This window comes from Apteryx rowi, unplaced genomic scaffold, assembly GCF_003343035.1.
Source record: "Apteryx rowi isolate R43461 unplaced genomic scaffold, aptRow1 scaffold_1081, whole genome shotgun sequence".
Lineage (NCBI taxonomy): Eukaryota > Metazoa > Chordata > Aves > Apterygiformes > Apterygidae > Apteryx > Apteryx rowi.
Genome location: NW_020447288.1, coordinates 44425 through 64299, shown reverse-complemented (window position 1 = coordinate 64299; position 19875 = coordinate 44425). Strand labels below are relative to the sequence as shown.

The window sequence follows — 19875 nt, the reverse complement described above, 5'->3', positions numbered from 1 at the left end:
ACTGAGCAATGGTCCATGGGATGAGAAGCAGCAAAAGCATTTTATTTGCTGTACAATTAGTGTCATTAGATTTTAATCATTAGATATATATTTGTATCATTAATATAATTTGTAAATAAACAACATGCAAGTCCACACAGTAAGGAAAACTTAATACAACCTAAAGAGCAGCGGAGAGGTGGTGGTGGTGGTTTAGTAGAAAACAGAGTTTTAAAGTCTTTCAAAGTTTTGGACAGCAGCAACTTCCTTTGACCACAAGAGATGGTCACAGATCTACCTACTACTTTGCATCAGAGTCTCCTCCTCAACCCTTGTCAGACTGATAGGATAAAATCACTTAAATGCATTGTAGAGTGTGAAAAGGGAACTAAACATAAGATCATGATCTGTTCATATTAGGTAACAGCTTACATGCAACTGTTCTGCACATGCAAATGCATAAAACTTACTCAAACAGCTTGACCATCTTCTCAAAAATCACTTCAAGTCATAACAATGCTTCAATTAGTTTAATTCCTGTACTTTCAAAAGGTGTTAGAAGTACTCTTTTTAAATAACATGCTCCTCCTCCTTCAAACAGAAAATACCTTTAATCTTTCACACAGAATGATTTTTTTCTGACATTGAAATGACCAGACATTCTTAATTCATAAAAGTCACAAAGGTGTTTCTGAAGCAAGAAGTTGCCATGACAGTTATTTGTAAACATTAAACCCACAACAGTAAGTACATCAAAATCCCACACTTCCATCCTAAAATAAACCACAAAGCTTTGACATGAAATACATAAAAAGTTTATTATGTATGTACCCCATTTTGTTATCTGGAGGAGAAAATCTGAGGCAACAGTTTGGTGCAGTACAGAGAAGCAAAGCAATATACAGTAGCTGCACACAGCATGATTGGTTTCAGATAACAACTAAATATTCTTACTATGACCATTAGTACAGAAATGTTCTGCAATTAGAAAAAATGAGAAGTATTACTCTCATGCTGTACAATCTCACGTTTCTTGGTTAGAAAAGAACAACTGATTGAGTTTGAATCTTTCAGGCCAACTTGCTAGGCTGTTGCCTCTGGAATGTTCAGCACAAAGGTTAAGCTCCAGACATAATTTAAGTGCTTTTCATGTGCAAACTGTTACTGGCTAAAGCTTTCAAAGTACATTTAATTACAGATATGAACACCCTGTAAAGATATGAGGATATGATAGAAGACCCAGAGGCCAATAGAGACTCTTTAGGAGAAATGCTATGTTCCACTGCAGTAGTTCTAGTCCCTGATTAGGTCCTTCCAAAGAGGGCTTATTTCATTGGTAGGAGATAGACCACTCTTTGACAGAAGCATCATGGGATGTTGTTACCAGCGTATGTTCATCCAACCATGCCAAGCCGCTTACATGATGTAGTCTGTGAGCATCTGTATGGCAATGCAATAACAAAAAAGAATTAGGAAGGCTAAGCTGACAAAATACCTTCAGCACACGCTCCAAATGTAATTTTCAGTTGCATTAAGTACTAGTAGTGTATTTTATGAATATACAAGACGTATTTTATGAAATACAAGAATATAATAGAGCAGTACTAGCTATTTTAGCTAGATAGAAGAGGCTGAAAATTAAGGCAAAATTAGTTTGGAAACATTCAAAACAATGCATCTGGCATACCATTTAGTTCTGGAAAATATGTGCTGTGTCACATTCCAAGAAAGATTGGCAACTTTCAAAACAGATTTTGAAGCAAACATACCTGGTATCTTGACTCTGGTCTCTGGATCACTTACAGTCCAAACATATACCATCATGTCCATGCCTCCGGAAGCAAAATGTTCATTGTCTGGTGACCAGGCAATACAAACAATTTTTGCATGGTGTCCATAAAAGACATTATGCTCCTATTGCAAAGTGATCAGGAATACAGTGTTACTTCATTCATTCAAGGTATTTCAAAAAAGCACTGGCTTTTAGTGTACAGCATAACAAAATAAATAACGATAAGATCCTGCAAGACTCCAAACATTGTATATCTCAAGTACAGACTGATGTCCCAGACAAAGTAGCTTTGCAATGTGTAAAGGACAGACAACTACAACAGAGCTCTTTTAAAGCTTCATTTTATGCCACTTATTTAAACACTAGTGGAATCAACAAAATCCAAACCTTTCAGCAAAAATGGCAAGACTCTTTCTAAGAAAACTGAGTTGGTAAAGTGCAGATGCAGCAATTACTCAGAAGCCTTTAAAATAACTCAATAGATGTTTCTAAAAGCAAAATTCTTTCAGTTTTTACTTAGAAAATGAAACATTTTTCTGGAACACCATCCTGTATTTTTCTTTTCAGTGTGGTTTCAGTCAAGGCCTAAATGACTTTAAAGACTGATTCACATATTTACTATTCAGCTAGAAACTGGAAATTGCCAGTTACTTGGCTCTTGATTAAAGGACACTAGACCAAAGGATGGAGCAAGATTCTCTGTCCCTGTGGTATCCCTTTCATTGCTTAGTCCTTACCATAGAGCTGTATGCCACAGCCAAAGTTTTATTGCCAAGTCTTTGTCTTATTTACTTCATTAGTTTTATTGTACTGTATGGATTGCATGGATCAGATTAAGTCTGCATTCTTGTCCATTTTACAAAATGGCACACAAGTTCTCTAGTAGACAGAAACACCAAAAACACATCAGTGATCTAACAGTTGTACCCCATTGGCTACATCACATTTCACTACAACAGATCTTAAGTCAACACATGCCTTTTTTTTTTTTTTTTTAAAGAACAACTGATACAACAATTCTTACCGCATATGCATCAGTGACACTAAAGACAGTGACAACCTTGTTTGCATCACAGACTGCAAGAAAGGCACCATTGTGAGAATATGCCAGGTCGGTCACAGGACCTTTAGCTTCCAAAGTCTTCTCATTTTTCAAAGAGGTTCCTTGGATTGAATACAAATAGACATTTCCATCCTACAAATTAAAAGTGGAGAAGAGGGGAAGGAACAAAAACCACTTTACAATAGAAACAGGAAGGCTTATTGAGCTACCAGGGCTCTTTCACCAACTCCATCTGGTGCTACTTACATTGTGAAATAGTTTAAAGAACCTCTCATTCATACTAGCTACAATTCACCAAGTCTAGACTACACAACTGACTTCTAGAATTTGGGCAAAATTCTGCAAAATGCCTATTTCAAGCTCATATTGAGTGGAAACATTAAAAATTTAAAGACTGCAAATACAAAAGAAAAAAAAATTAAATAGATGTTAGTAGGGTCACGATGGTGGGAGAATCTGAGGAATGAAAGCCCATGAATTCCAATTACACATAATTTACTTATTTCAGTACTACTGTTGTAATAACTGTCAACTACTACTTTTCAACAGAACAACATACCTACTATTGTTAAACGCTACTGTTATCAGTTCAAGTGTTCACAGGAGTTTAAAAAGGGCAACCTTACCGCTCCTCCCACTGCTGCTGTGCCTCCTCCAGGGTGAACAGCTACAGCTTCTGGCTCATAGCCAAGGTCATCAATTGCAAAACATTTTTTCTTATCTTTCATCAACACAATCTGTAAATAGAGAACCATGAACTACTAAGATCCTTCTTCCAAATGCCTAATAAATGACTATGACTAAGCTACGTTGCTTAGTCATAAATACAAATCCACTCTGCTCAGACATTTACTGCATATTGACCCAAAGCAAACAAACAACCCACAACCCCCCCCCACACACACCGCGGGTAGAAGAAAGAAATGCCTATGTGTGGTAACTAACTAATCTGCTGTGTTACAGGACTTAAGAGTGATTTAAATGCTCTAAATTAAGTAGTACAGGATACGCTCTATTGTATTCAGCTTCACCTTGCTTGGTCAGAACACAAAAGAAACATAGACAAAGCAGTGTTTTTAGCAATACTTATTACCTTCCTGGTTCACTCTTAGGGGAAGGGAAGTGGGGCCAAGTTAGCAGGCAAGCTGATACTGCAATGTAACATTTTAAGAGCTATCTCCTATCCAGTTCTATTTAATAATCAACTGGAGTAGTAACTCGCATTGAAAAACACATTTGGACAACACTACTGAAAATCCTAGACAGAGCCAAGATCCACATAGAAGGCAAAAATCATTAGAAGTTAAGCATGGTTTGACACTAAAATAGCCCTGATGACACAAGTCTGTTTGGTTTTGCATGATCTGAATACTACTGGCAAGCAAGCTAGAGACATCCACACTGTACAACAGCATTAGTTTGTTGGTTAGTTGCAAAAGAAAAATGCAGAACTGGGAAATCCTTTCCCTCAAATTGCCACACTGAATATATCAACAAAGAGCATTATTTAGAGATTAACATGCATGTACAAGCATATTTGTTAATTCCTATTGTCTCTTGAAAAGAAATAAAAAATAAAAATCACTTTTATAACATGATTTTTATATATATATATATATATATATATATATATATATATATCAGAGAAGTCCTAAAAACTTAAAAGCAAAAAGTGTTCTTACAGGTCACTTAATGGTACATAAAAGATTGGGGTGCAATAAATGCACTTCTCATTACATGACAAAGTTACCTTTCCCACTTTACCCTTTTCTGCTTCCCTCTCTCCAAAAAGGAAAGAGATAAGGGAAAGGGAAGGGAACCAGAAACAATAACTTTGAAATTAGCAGCAATTCAAAGGTTTCAGGAGCTCTCTACTCTTTACAGTCAATAGCTAAGATGATTTATTTCAGAAGCACTTGAATCCACAACTTAAAGCACGTCTAGTCAGTTTTTTTATTCAGCAGGTAAACAGTGTTCGTTCTTCCCCATATAGATTTAGACTGGTGTAGCCTTCTAGCACAAAGCTAGATTGACAATAGTAAATTCAGATGCATCCACATGAGGGACTACACAAAGTTTAAGTCTATAGATAAAACAGTCAAATTGGTACAAAAGCAAAAGACAAGCCTGTAACAAGTATCTTGCTTAATTATGTCCTCACAGGCTTATTAATAAATGCCCCAGAAGCATGAGGTGATTGAACACTAAACAAGTTTCCACCACAGTTACCATCATGTTACTGTACACTATATTATCTAACAGAACAATTGTACTGCTAATCCATGAACTAATACTTACTTGTCCAATGCATAAAACTATAGTATATCCACCAGGACCAACAGCTAAACATTTTGGTTGAACATCCATTTTCACAGTATCCTGGCTGCTAGAGGAAGGTGTAGCAAGGTGGAGAAACAGGAGGACAAAACAGAATAAATTATTCCATGCTTATTATTTAAAATTGACTATTCAAATAGTCACCCCCTAATGATCTTCAAGAAGTTGCATAATTTAAAAGTTTCTTTAATAATCTGCAGTTTCCTTGTGTTTACTCTTTAGAATGTCAGTATCTTGATCAGGTAGTATACCTTCAAAGTGAAAAATCAATGTTACTACACAAAAGCCTGCTTTTTGAATTTAACTAGGTGATTCTAATAAGATTCCACAAAATTTTTTGCTTCAATTGTGGTTTCCATGAAGAAACAGCCATTTCCCACCCCTCCTAACCACACATTTCAAATTCATTAAGTCCTCCTGTGTATTTATTAAGCACAGAAAAACACACCCTTCCCATCACCTGCCAATTAAACTACCCAATATAACACAGATATCTAACCTATGAAAGGAAGGAGACAGAAAGAGAAAAGTCTGGGATGCATTTCTTGTTCTCATAGAAAAAAGTACGGTTGGTACAGCAATCATTTCTACAGTTTCCATGGTAACTTAAAACCTGAACAAGTTGCAGCACAGGATTCTCTGCCATGTAAATCAACAAAACTCTCGTTGTATAACAACAGGGGCTGCAACACCAGAACAAGAAGCAATAGTTTCACTAACCTGTAATCCCTCTTGCTGACATTGGTATAGCGCACAGTGTCATCCATACTGCAGGTGACCAGCTGATCCATTTCATCCACTGCCATTCTAGAAACCTGGTTTGTATGGCCTTTCCCAGAAAAGCCATCATTCTCTCCAGTTTCAGAATCCCAGTAATGTGCACAATAGAGTTAAGGAACATTTAAACATCTTGGTGCAGTGTGTTAGCTAAACACATCACAGTCCAACCTGTCGACAACAATGTTTGAGAACCTAGACTGTATTCCAAATATTTGGCTCCAGAAACCAATAGGACTGGAATTGTTGTAGTCCTAACCAGATTACAAGTTCTCTTGGGTAATGAGAAAGCCTGATTACATTTGAGATACCAAATAAAGAACAGAACTAATGTAACACAGAACTTCAAAAATCTACTTAAATACAAGTGGGGAAAAAACACAACTAAGAAATGAATCTAAAAAGTAAAACGATCTACCTATCTATTGCAAGAAACAACAGCAGCAAGAGACAGCAATACAAACCTGGCATATATGGCAAAGTACACATGGACAGTTACAAGAGAATTTATGATTGTTTGTTAGCAGAGAGGAGGAAGTAATCTACCACATGAAGTGAGAACTGAAAATTAAGAATTGGCACATATTTAGGACAACAAGGAGGCAAGGTTAAAGGCAAGCACTATATACAATAGAAAAGTTAGAGGAAAAGCAAAACAAACTTTTTCAACAGACATAAAATATTAATTTGTGTCTAGTAAAGATAATTCTTGTCTTAAGCAAAGCAATTTTTTTTAAGAAGCTCTCTCAATCTATAGGGCTAAAACAAATATCACTTTACCATTCAAAGGATATTAATATGACCATCATTACTTCCAGAGTAAATATAGGACTTTCCACCATTTTTATGCACTGTGAGACACTGAATTGATTTACTATGACCCTGTGAATAGGACACATAACAATAATTTTTGATGTGCAACTTCTAATTTTTAATATATACATAAACTTGTTTGAGAAAGATCATAGGCAATTCAGAAGATAACATACCATTTTATTCATAAGCATTAAAGGTCGCTCAGAATACAAATTACTAATTAATGGTGCAGTGATTTAACTGTTGCAGCACTGCTATTTCCATGCACTGCTCCTTAAAAGGACTGAATAGGCACTGTAAATAACCCTGTTACCGAGCCTGCTGGACCAAGATACTTTCACAGCCTTTTCATAAAGTTTTCTGTTCGGCCACTTTATGATATAGGGGAAAAGGACTAAATATGGTCATGTACCCACACTGATCGCCAGATTTAAAGCAGCAATAGCAAGAATCTGGGACATCTATTTCTAGTTCATGTAAAAATGTAAGTTCCCGTGAGAGTGCTGTGTCAGCGAACTCTGTAATTCCCAAAATTAAAGCTCAACTGTATAGTGACCTTAGTCACCTTGTTCACAATATACTGCTGAGGTAGAATGACAAGAAACAGACATCCTTGGTAGTTTTCTATCTATGCTGTATTTCTTTTATCATCTCAAGAATGCTTAAAGCTACTATGAAAGGCAGTTTGATAACTTTAACTGAAACCAAAATCAGTCTGCATGTTTGCACAATGCACAGTAACTCCATATAACATCTTAACTTTGATTTATGGGACTTGCAAGAGTCAGTCACACATAGCTGGTTTGGCAATGCAAAGTAATTCAACAAAACTATTTTTCAATAGTTACTACTCCATCTAAACAGTTTCAACCACTGAACTGTTTATTGCAGAAACTGTGGTGCAACAACATAAGTTCAACTTACCTTTATGACACGTAAAGGCTTATTTGGATTGTTGTTGTCCAAATAATTAATATAGCCAGAGAGAGAAATACTCAATAAATGGTCTTTCTGCCATAAACAACCCAGCTGCTGATCCAAAACATTTGATCCCATGTTAAAAGTACTGACAATAGAATTAGCACCAACATCCCAGATTTTAGCAGTTTTATCTCCAGAAGCAGAAAGCAGTTGACTACTGTCAGGGCTCCAGCTAATCTGTAAAAACAAATGCCACCACAAGATAGTAAACACATTTATTACTGCAATACTTCACAGTCCATGAAGTTGGTAATGAAATAAATACTAAGGATCATTTACACAAATGAGGCAATACTTACAGCATAAATACCTCCGTCATGAGCTTTGCCTCCACCGAGAGCACACACTTTCTCTCCAGTCTTCCCATCATAGACAAAAATCTTAAGAGAGCATACATATGAACCATTTAAAGGAAACTGAAATGTTACGTTACTTGCATTGCACAGATCACTTTTCTGTAGCAGGGTGCACTTGCAAGCTTATCAAACACTACATTCAAGGAAGAAGCATAAATATTCCTGCATTTAAGACTAACCAGATGAGATGACAATCACAATCACAGTGAGCCACTCTACCACAATTTTGAATGCCAGGATCCAGTGTACAGATGCCACATTTTTGACCCCTGCTGTGATGGCAGGTTGACAATAGCACTGCAGTCATGGGAATCTGCCTACTTGTAAGGATCTCCCCCACAGCAAAAGTGCTGCTGTCAACCTGCCCTTATCAGCAGGGAGTCCACATGGAGTCAGGATGCTATCTGAGAGTTTAGTATTTCAGATGGATTTTTTATAATTGTAACAAGGACATACATATTCCAAAGGTCTGATACATTCCTGCCAAAATAACCTCTAAGAAAAGTAATACAATAAAGAAATAGAACAGAAAAAAAAAAGAGTGAGAATAGTCTGATGGACAGAGAATAGTCTGATGGACATCACAGCTGTTGCAGCATTACAGGAAGGCACTGAAAGTTTAAGCCAATCATTTCACAGAATAAGAAGAGAAGCTACACATTTTAGAGAAGCTACACATTTTACAAAACTGATCCTATTCCCAAAATGCCTGAAAAAACCCTCTTTTTCTCATCCTAGAAGAGCTACAGAAGGGGTTACTTATTTTTACCTGGCCATCTGCACTAGCTGTAGCAAATCTGTTTCCATCAGGAGAAAACCTCACGCAGTTCACAAACCGTGTATGATCCTGTAGAATAAAGAAGAATCAGCACTCTACATAACAGCGGACCTACGTACATTTACCTGCTTACATACAAGATAATCTAGTGTCAGTGAATTTCTCTTGCATTCAAGCCATAAGTTAGCTGTGTGGGAGGTGCCTGCTGTAGAGAATGCTGCTATTCAACCACTACAGAGCAAGTCTAGCCTCTATACTAGCCTCTAACTGAATAGGATCATGGGGATCAAGAATAGCCCAGGGAAAAAACTGTGGGATCCATACTGATGTAGTTCAACAAACTTAGCACAACACCATGTAAATGAGTGCTACTGTTTAAGGGATAGGTAGAAAAAACTTCAACTGCAGCCTAGATGCAGGGATGGGATTCTTCCCCTCCAGTCAATGAGCTCTTCTCCAGCATTCTCCAGATTTGGACTCTTGCTTCATTGTGCAAACGAGTTTCACATACAGAAAAATATCTTATCCCTGATATTGTAAAAAACATGGGCATGAAGATTAAACTATTGTTGTATTGGATTTCCATTTCTGAGAGATTACACTAGTGCTAGCTCTGTGAAGTAACCAGACGAGCTATATGTGCTCCCTAAATAGAGTATTTACAAATAGGAGACTATTCAAATGATGCTAGCTAGAATACCTGTTAAATTGGGAAGCACCACAATGAGGCCAAAGCTCCCATGAAAAGAGATTTGGGAGACTATTTTTAGCATTATGAAAGGCAGGTTCTAACCTACTTTCTTTGATTAAATATAGAATTTTTCTAGATGATACCTTGGGCTCTAGTCTAAACCATGTAACAGTCTATACATGAAGCCCATACATCAAATCAAATATCACTTTAAAAGGGAGACGCATACCAGACTGAGCACTCCTGGTAAGCAAATCAGACTTCAGAGTTCCAAAAGAAACAGCTTAGCAAAATGTAAGTAGCAACTTAAGTTCAGAAATATATTTGGCAACTACATCATATCACTGGATTGCAGAGCTCAAAACAATTCCTTTTCTAGAACTAGGATCGAAGCCTGACTAAATTCAGTGTATAAAGTCTACTCAAGGCACATACTTATGAAAATAAAGCCTTACTACTATATTTTTAAAAACAAAATAAGAATAAAATTTTCTGAACTTACTACTGAAATAAAACCCAGTATCCCTGAGAGATTTTTGAGGCAAGAGACATGTTTTCTGCCATCAGAAACAGCTGCAGAACCTCTTGGCTTTTTATCTTCTTTGGCCTCAAGTAACAAAGACCTGAACATTTTAAATGTAGTAGTCCCAAGCCTTTGGCTTTGCTGGCCTGGGAGAAGCCTTCAGTTATACCCAAACATGAATTTAAGAAGGCCACCTGACACCGACTACGCCTCAATAGGGGAAGCTCAAAACTTCTGTTACAACAGTGAGTTGTGACAAGAACTGCAAGGTTGTTGGAAAGCTTTTGTCAACTTGCTGCGTAGTTTAACAGAGCCACAACTAAACTTAAACTCACACTTATTGTAAACTTGAACTTGAATGGTGGTCCCTCAAAGAAAGCGGCACAGTTGTCATCACTGCCAGTTGCTAGACGATAAGGTCTTGTTTGTTTTATGTCCACGCTATTGATCACTTTGTTGTGCCCAGTAATCTCGCCAACAGAAGAACCACTATCCCACAGGAACACTGCTCCAAATCTGGTTAGAGAAGCAGACAATAACTGTAATTCATAAAAGTTAAATGTAGATTAACTCCTTAAGCATCTGCAAACAGCAGATTTGAGTGCATGCAAAGAAAAGAAATTAGGTCATCTCGTTAATCTCATGCAAGTGCATCATTGTTCCCTGAAGGATATTTGAAATCTTGCTGGAGAGAGACATTTGGTGAAGGGACTAGACAAGTTTTATGTATAAAGCTTCTAAAATTCAGAGATATAAAAGATTTTTTTTTAGTAAGTCCAAAAGCTCAGGTTTATAAAAGAAAGCAGTAAGCTGTTCCCAACTGTCCAGTCACTACATAAAATGTAAAGAGCTTGGATAACAACAGCATCAACTCCATTACCTGATTTAGCTTAGACTGGATACCATCACATTTAGGTGAAAGTGTTCTAGGTTTCCATGTGTATTTCTACAACAAAACTGATTAGCTACTATAGCTATGCTGACTAGTTTGCTAAGAGTTGAGCTGCCACGTTGTAACTGTTATAGCAGTACAATTCAATAAATCCCAAAAGAGAAGGCATAAGGAATACTTAGATTTACCATATGAACCTTAACAAAATGTCAACAGTTTACTGAAAGATATAAGGAAAAAGTTTATAAAAGCATTTGTCAGTTCTTATTTTAACTAAAAAAAAAAAAAAAAGTATAATCAATACACTGCCATTACACTGTCAGAGCATTGCTATTAAAAAGGGCTCTATAGAATCACTTCAGCAAAATTCTAAAGTCAGGGTACATATGCATAACATGAAACTGGCAAGCTGTAGGATAGCAAGTTATTAGTACCTACTTTCACCCTAACTAAGGGGCAGGTGGGGAGGAAGAAAAGATACAAAATAGCAACTGATGGACAATGTACTGTACATCAGTTCTTCTGTAACAAGAAAATGAAGCACTAGGAAACAAAGAACATCTCTCAAATATCAGGACACAGTATAACGTTTAAAACAAAAAAAATAGGAGTGGGGAAAACTTATTTTTAAGACCTTAAGGCCTGAGACTACCTGCTCCAGACTCTGCCTTAAAAACATGTCAAGTCTTCTAACATTAAGGAAAGGAGTCACCAGTCTCAGGCTACAATAGGCATCTTATTTAGACAAGGACAACCGGTTGTGATTTTTTTGAAATTAGCATAATTTTTTTAAAAAATATGAGGGCATTGCTGGAAGAGAATGTTCAGATATGCATTCTTCTACTTTTTTTTTTTTTTTTAAACTCTTCTTCAGTTACATCCTCTCAGTTCAGGAGGGGTGAAACTGAAGAGGAGGAAAATCATCTTGTGGTTCCCTTCCTACTCTATCAAAATTAAACAAAGAAATCTTCCAAAGATCACCAAGAACAGGTATCATTTAACATAAAACCCACCTCTAAAAACCAATCAAAACCCCCACAATTTTAAATTGAGTAATTTAACAGAATGGTATTTTCCCAGTATATAAGCCACTTTGTTCTACAGTTGTCAAATACTGCATAAAAAATTCTGCTGCTGAGCAGCATATCTTGAGGTCTAAACAAGGAACAAGCCATGACTTTATTTCCTTGAAGAATTAAAGGCTTCTGCATCAAAAGTTTGCTTTATTAGAATACGAAAGTTTACAGCATACAGAAGAATTACTCACTTTTCCCTTCCTTCTCCAACCACAGCTATTCTCTTGCTGTCTTCAGTCCAGGCAAGATCCTTTATTTTTCCTGCAAATGGCTGATACTCGTACTTCAGTAGGTGTTCCTTCTGCGTAGTATCCCAGATTCTCAGCTTTCCAGAGACATCTGCCATAACATAATAGAACATAACTATTGTTGTTCCAGCATGACTCAGTCACATGACTCAGCAATCTGTCAGGATAAAAATTTTCAGCTACCCTGAACACTTGTACTAGGGGCATACCGTCTTACTCTATTACAATGACTACAAATCACTTGATTTAGGAATGCTGAAGACTACATCCATTTCACTGAGACTAGGTGTTTTTTTAACCAGATATTAAGTTAAGATGTGCAGCAATAAATACAACATACGGAACCAACTTTGAGAAAAGACATGCAAAAAAATTGCACACTGAGAGGGTAGGAACTCACATGCTATCTGCTAGTCTGTCTTAAGTGCTCATATGCACGCATGCTTACCAAAACAAAAACAGAAAACTCCCTACCAGTTACAAGATAGCTTACCCAGACATCTCTGGAAGGTAGGCTACCCTACACCTAGAATAAAGAGAGCAATGCGGTGGACAGTAGCTGATGCACTAAAACTCATACTTCAACTTTTTTGCACCCTTGAAGCAAATCTGTTTTGCATATAGGTATCAGTTAACTGTATATCTGTGAAGAGATTTCTGTCCATAGTACTGTTTTCATGAGCATTTTGATCTGCCTACTTTTTCCTATACAAAAGCATGTATGCACTTAATTGTGCAGTTATTCATATAGTGCACTTGGACTACTACAAAGGAAGATAACAGAATATTCAAAAATACTAATGTCACAAGCAGCAGACACAGCATAAATCATAACAATTGAAAACATAATATAATGAAAGCTTCTTTGGTCATTGTTTCCTCTCAGTATTACAGAGGCCTAGGGCTTGCTTCTATTCACAGCAAATACTGTGGTGCAACATTGTAAATAGAGGAGTTGTTCTAGACACAGACAAGTTTATACTTTTGTAATGAAACTCAGGTAGCAGATTATGTGTATTAGACCCTTCATAAAAGCTACTGTTTAGCAGCAAACCACATGTTAAAAGGCGTGCCTTTCACCTCAGCAGAACTCTTGATTCATTATCTACCATTTATCAGTGCATCTTTATAGTCCAGCTTAGACATAAAGCATCCCCATATCTTTGGGACTGACCAAGGGCTCATCTTCTCCACTTCTGCTAAAAGGACAGATTCAGAATCCTCCATTCTAATCTAAATAATTTGCTATTGAAATAAAATTTTAATTTGGACTTCAAAAATCCAATTGTTGTGCTCTATCTCTGATAGGACACATGCAGCTTTAACTTCATGTTATCCCCAATTCCTACACCTGTTATGACTGCAGTATAGGAGAAAATACCATAAAAACCACAGAACATTTTGCCAAAGGACTGTCCAATCAAGCATATCAAGTATTAAAGCAGGTTGCACGTCTAGCTCAAATTTGGTTACGGATACAGACATGAATCTTATGTTATACTTAGAACAGCTTAAACAGTCTAATGCTGTCTTCATACCCATGCTCACCAGTATCATGAGACTTTACAACTGATACAGAAGACAGTTTAAGGGAAATATTGCAGCCTAAGTTTGCGTATTTAGATGGGACAGACAACTTCTGAAAAAAGTCATCTGAATACTTCCCTAAAATGAAGGAGGTTCTTTAACCTGGTCGCTAATGAAAAGCATCTTCACATGGAGACTCTGTGTATACTACTGTTCTTCTACAGAGGAATGAAAATCTACAAGGTGATAAGAAAAAAACCCCCTGATGGTTATATTGGGGGATCAATACAGCACAAACCTAAAACACCAAATCTGAAGAACAAAGAACACATCAGTTTGACATATGGTCCACACACAAGACCGAGCCAAGAAAATCCTGGCTTTGGTTCCTTGGGTGGGGAGGGGGGGGAAGGCTGTGCTAACGAATGGCCTTAAAGCTTTCTCAGTATTCAACAGATACATACGTTAATATAGCTTTTAGATATGCAGAAAGCCCAGAAGGGAAGAACTGAAGTATATTAGATTTTCAAAAAGGTTGCTCCCTTAAAATTGCCGAGAGAAGAATGCCGAGAGAAGAATTCCCATTCTACTAAGACCTGTGCAGGAGTCTTGAATCCTTTTCTAAGGGATTCATATTCAGAATATTTTGTTTTCAGCAACAACAACCAACATGTTATTTAAAAACAAAAAGTATTCCTGAATTGAGGTCCGTTACTTGCTTATGAAGTGTTTCTAGTTCACAATGGCAAGCAGATTTAAAGAAAACTAATTAATTGCAATTGTTTTTAAGAAAGGGAAGTTGCAATATTGTATTTATTAATATTCTTCAACTGCATACCAGGCCTAAAGAGCCCTACCTGAAAAAGATCAATTATTTGAAAGAAACTTCTGTTAAGGTGGGTTTGTTTAGTTCTCTGTTTGTAAATCAAAAATTTTAACTATTTCTGCTAATAATCCAAGGGAGGCTGCAGAAAATTCATGCTACCCATTCTCAGTCTATTGATTCACATACATTACACAAAGTTAAGAATGAGCATCTTTTCCCTGCTAACTTACCAGAGAAAGCCTTTAGTTCAGGTTACAACAGTTAGAAAAATCATGCCAAATCTTGCCAAGTTCTGCCAGCAAGAAATGGGGAGGGAAAGGAAAGAACTCTACTAGAATCACTGCCACCCAAAAGTATCCAAGCTTATTAACATGCCAAAGCAATGGTCCTATATTTCAGAAATAACGCTTCATTCTGCTGCATGTGCAAAAGCAACTCATTATGTTAAGGTTTGTCCTCTAACGCTAAACAGGCTAAGCATTTAAAGTTCATTTTCAGATTCTTTTTTATTTAAATAATACCAGTTTTTAAAAGAACAAGCATGCCACTGAACTCACTGCTTTAGAAAGAGGTTACAAGAACAAGTATAAAAATTGGTACAAAGTACCAAAATTGGTCTTTCCCCACATGCACACAGAATTACATTAAAGTGGGTCACATTGGCTACATATATTCTGTACAGCAATGTGAAGTGTTGCTTTACTACACCAGTAAGTTCTGTGTTAAGCACTTCAAAAGCTTTGTCCACACAGCTCATGCAACGTGCGCACTGATACTTTACCTCCAGATGCTATGTAAAATCCGCTGGGAGCATACTTGGCAACTACAACCTGATGGGCATGCTCCGTGTAGATGTCAGCAATTGCAGGATTCTAGTTTAAAGAACAAGGAAAGAGGGAGGAAAAAAAAAAACAAAAACAAAACAAAAGAGAGAGGGAGAGAGAGAGAGAGAGAGTTACTAATTAGCAATTCCTGATTTTCACAGGAGTAAAATCAGATGTTCCAAGATAAAACTCAGAATTTTTCCCTACATTCCTTCTCTCATCCCTTCCCTCCATCTTGTACTTTAAACTGAAAAACTGGCTAAAACCAAAATCTACAGAGAAAAGTGCAGAGCACATTGCATGAAATTACTGTCTACTATGACTAAAACACAGTGATTTCTAACAACTGCCACAATTGAAAGTATTTCCTCTGCTATTTCCTTCTTCAGAATCTGCTGACCCCCAAAGAATCCAAAATAAGTCAAGTTATAGGCATCTTTTTAATAGGGCTGGCCAGGTAAAACAATTATCTAGGTAGAATACTAAACATACTCTGTGTTTTGCAGCACACACCCAAAAGTTCTACTACAGTTAAGTACAACATATTGCACCCAAGTTACTCATTGATATGTACTCAAGATTACTCAGTAACCAATGAGGTGTGCAAGACCTGCTCTTTCTTGCCAATTGAAATCTAGTCAAAAACCTAACACACTAGCATAAGAGAAGAAGTCTTCCCCAGCATCAATAATTGTACTGGAATAATGAAAGAAATGCATCATTCACTGCTGCTCTATCACAATTACATCTTTTCAGTCTTAAATGTGTTTTCAGATGCTCCAGGTTGGATAATTAAACTGATTCAGTGTATCAGTAGATCAGGGTTACACTACTGAGGTGACAAATCAAAAGGATGACCTCAAGACACATAATTCTTCCAATATCTGCTCTCAAATTAAAAACCATACAAAATCCCCACACTGCATATCTTCCAGGAACAGCAATATACTAGTACATTAGTAATACATTATTCTACTTTTTGGAACATTTTTTTATGCCAGTTGACAAGTATTTTCCAGTTCCAGAAACTTGACTTACGTGGTCAGAAGAAAAAAAATAGTCCATTTTAATTGCTATAATTAATATACACTTGTTCACCTATATCAGAAAACCACCTGGTGTTATGGTATGACTCAGCTGTCCAATCAGGAAAAACTAAAGCACATGCTCTGTTTTAGGAAGAAGACAGTCTCTTGCTCTTACAGTACTGTAAATCTCAGGAGATAGAATATAGCTTACTCATGCAAGAAGCAGCTCTTTTCCATTTCTGGTACAGCATGCTTTTACATTGCTTGAGTGCATTATAGCCCTGCTTAAGTCACAAATGTCTGCATTTACAGCATCCACGTGTCACTCTCCATTTTGTGTGTAACTGTTTTTTATCTAAGCAAGACAAGACAATGTTTTCCCCATGCTGTAGTTGCATCACCTACAAATTCAGGGCGCTCAGAAAACCATATTTTGTTAATAATGATACACACAAGCAGCTGGTGCTTTATAGTAAGAACCTCCAAGAGCCCTTGAAGCTAAGTAGATAAGAGATTGGACTTACAGAATGAATTAAGGGGGGAAAAGGAAGATAAAATTCAGGCGCCTAAATTTAAGATATGGCTAAGAGATTTTGGATACAAGCAAATAAACTAGAGCTGGCAACATAAATGTTTGTTATTCGATAAGATTATTTTTGCTTGTAAGCTCTGTTTTCTAACTTGTATGTCTTTCATAGACAAAAAAAGGCTTTTCTAAAAAGATTTAAATATAAAATTATAACATTAGCCAGGACAAATGCAGTACCTAATACTAATTATCTGCTGTTATTTTTGAAGAAGGCTAGGAATAAGTTTAGGGATAGATTCAATGAGAGAGCTTATGTGGCTTATTTTGAACACTGAAACTAGAGCCACTTAAGAAAGTGAGTAGTTTAAGTTCCAAGCTTCAAAGTAAGCTTGGACCCATGAAGACAATACAATATTAATGAGGCATGAAACCTTACAAATATCACTAGTCCTTCTTTCTTACAGTGCTTTTCCGGTCCTTTTTGCACTTTAAAGAAAGTCTCCAGCTCATGTTCAAAAACCAAGCACGAACCTTTTACTCAGCACCATAGTTTAGCTGCTACTACAACTTCGGAAGATTTACAGAGCTGATCACTACATTTTAATGATATGCCTGTTTTTTTTTTTTTGTTTTTAATTAGAGCATGACTGTTCCATGTAACACTGGAAAAACTGTCTGTAGAGGGACAACACAGGGCCCTCCCAATACTTCATTTGGTTGTTACAAGCTATTTATGCAGGCTTCCATACCTTCAAAGAAGGCATGTTTCTCAGTTAGGGAGCGGACACACTTCCATGTAGGTTTAGGAACAAACCACAACATTCTCTGACACAAAAGCCATACCATGCACTTTGGTCAGTTTTTGTGTCATTGCTACAAAACATTCTATACTAGTTTGAGGAATGTGTTCTGTCAATCACTAACAGGAGCAGCGTTTTCCTACTTGCCAGTTCAGGTAAGTTTACATACCGGCATGAATTACACCATAAAACTGAAGGTTTTATGACTTCCATTCTCAGCTTCCACTGAGAGTTTAAGCAGGTCTAAATTGGAGTTCCCACAATCCTGCCTTTCCCGTATTCAGACCTTGCCATGTGCTCTACCTTCTAGTTTTCGCAGGGACTGTCATTTGCATTGTGTGATTCTTCAGTGAGCTGATTCAGGAAGCCAAAAGAAAAACTGTTTTCTTCCAGTTTACCCACAAAATAGGGTTGGATGAACACTAATGACAGTGCAAGGGAGGAGGTCACAATACACAACTGGGGCAGAAACTGTGCTGTAAGCAGACTGGCTTTTCTTCTCCCATCACACTGTGTGCCATTATTGAGACTTCTGGTTTCAGAAAATTGAACTTTTCTTGATACCAACAGTGAAACACTATTACCACATTACATGGAGACATTAATAAGAAAAACAAACTTGTACTTTAAGCGGAAAAGAAAAAAACTAACTGATATCAAACAAGAAAATTGCAAGAAATTAATTGTTTAGCAGCATTTCTGTATTATGGCATGACAACGAAATAAGAAACATTTGTATATAGCAAGGGTAGTGAGAGCAATCAGGAAAATGCTCGTAAAAATTCAGTTTACAAAACTGTTTTACAGAAACAGTCATAAACAAATCCATTGTTGTGGAGACCTGAGAATTCCAGAGACATACGACCTGTCCCACTGCAAGTCAAAGTTACAGGATGAAAAGGAAAGCAAATCTAGGAGTTTGATTTTTCCAGAGTAGAACATTTATGCTGAAGGAAATAGTGATCTTTGAAAACCAATAGCAAAACAATAGCCTAAATGTGTAATGCTTCCTCCATCCTTTTCAAAGCGATGCCATCTTTGAAGTAGTAATTTAAATAACACACTTAACACTTCTTATCACCACAGAAGAACTCAACACCACTGAAAACATTAACAGGGGTATTCTAACATTTAATCAATGAGAAGTTCTCTGTGATCAGGGCTGAAAACTCTGGATGTTCAGACAGCCTGCCATGGAGTCAAGTAACTGACAACTGTTTTGATTCCTGGAGTGCAGTGGAAAAAAAGAAGCTACGGAATAATGAACTTAAACATAGCTACTTGTGAGCATCTGCATGCTTCTCTTACAAGAGAAAGGCCCAGTAGTGCAAAAAGGGAAGAGTTCATTCATTAAACAGATACCTCTCTCAACTTCATAAGAGAATTATGATGATAAACAAGGCCAACCAGAATATACCAGTCTCTTGTCTACAAATTCTACATAATGACAGGGAGAGAACTGTACATTTCACAGAGATTTTCTACGGATTTCTACAGTCACTGCCCATAATTTTATGTCTGAGTCATGCACCCTTCCTCTTCCCCTCCTGCTGATCACAGATCTGTGACCTCAATTGAATTTACTAAGTGGGAATAAAGCACAAGCTATTACAGGAGAGGGGCTGGGAAGCAAAATGAAACTTAGCAAAACGAACTCTACTAGGAAATAAAATAAATCAGGATACATTACATCAATGTTTCTGATGACAACACATTTTCCGTTGGTGTAAATAAAATTATTGCCCTTAGGATCACCTCCAATAATTTTGGAAACGCCTCTTTCAACCTGTGGGAGGCTGGCAAACACTTTTTCTACGGAAAGAAGAGTGGAAAAAAGAAAAAAAAAAGAGAGAGAGAGAGAAAGGTTTTATTCATCGCCGTTAACGAACGCCTCGCAGGCGGCCAAACGCCCTGCCCAGCGCCGACCGGCAGCCGCGGGCACTTGTTGCTGTCAGCGGGCCGCGAGGAACCGCCGGCTCCGCGCCCGCCCGGCACCGCCTCGGGGGCGGCCAACGGCCGCGCCAACGGCCCC

General features: G+C 37.2%; 1 protein-coding gene across 2 annotated transcripts in view; it reads right to left on the bottom strand.

Moving 5' to 3' along the window:
- Nucleotides 1-490: 490 nt before the first annotated feature.
- Nucleotides 491-19875, bottom strand: part of WDR1 (WD repeat domain 1) — a 19645-nt gene continuing 260 nt past the window's right edge. Inside the window, exons 2-15 of one of the 2 annotated variants that reach the window (XM_026071430.1) lie at nt 19534-19655; nt 15444-15534; nt 12253-12400; nt 10429-10609; nt 8871-8948; nt 8045-8125; nt 7689-7922; nt 6743-6830; nt 5892-6048; nt 5133-5220; nt 3461-3571; nt 2796-2966; nt 1749-1893; nt 491-1419 (exon numbers count right to left, since the gene is read on the bottom strand). In XM_026071430.1, coding sequence (XP_025927215.1) covers nt 1310-1419; nt 1749-1893; nt 2796-2966; nt 3461-3571; nt 5133-5220; nt 5892-6048; nt 6743-6830; nt 7689-7922; nt 8045-8125; nt 8871-8948; nt 10429-10609; nt 12253-12400; nt 15444-15534; nt 19534-19655 — 1805 coding nt within the window. In that variant the 3' untranslated portion in view covers nt 491-1309. The remainder of the gene's footprint in view (nt 1420-1748; nt 1894-2795; nt 2967-3460; nt 3572-5132; nt 5221-5891; nt 6049-6742; nt 6831-7688; nt 7923-8044; nt 8126-8870; nt 8949-10428; nt 10610-12252; nt 12401-15443; nt 15535-19533; nt 19656-19875) is intronic. The other variant, XM_026071438.1, reaches the window with a different exon arrangement.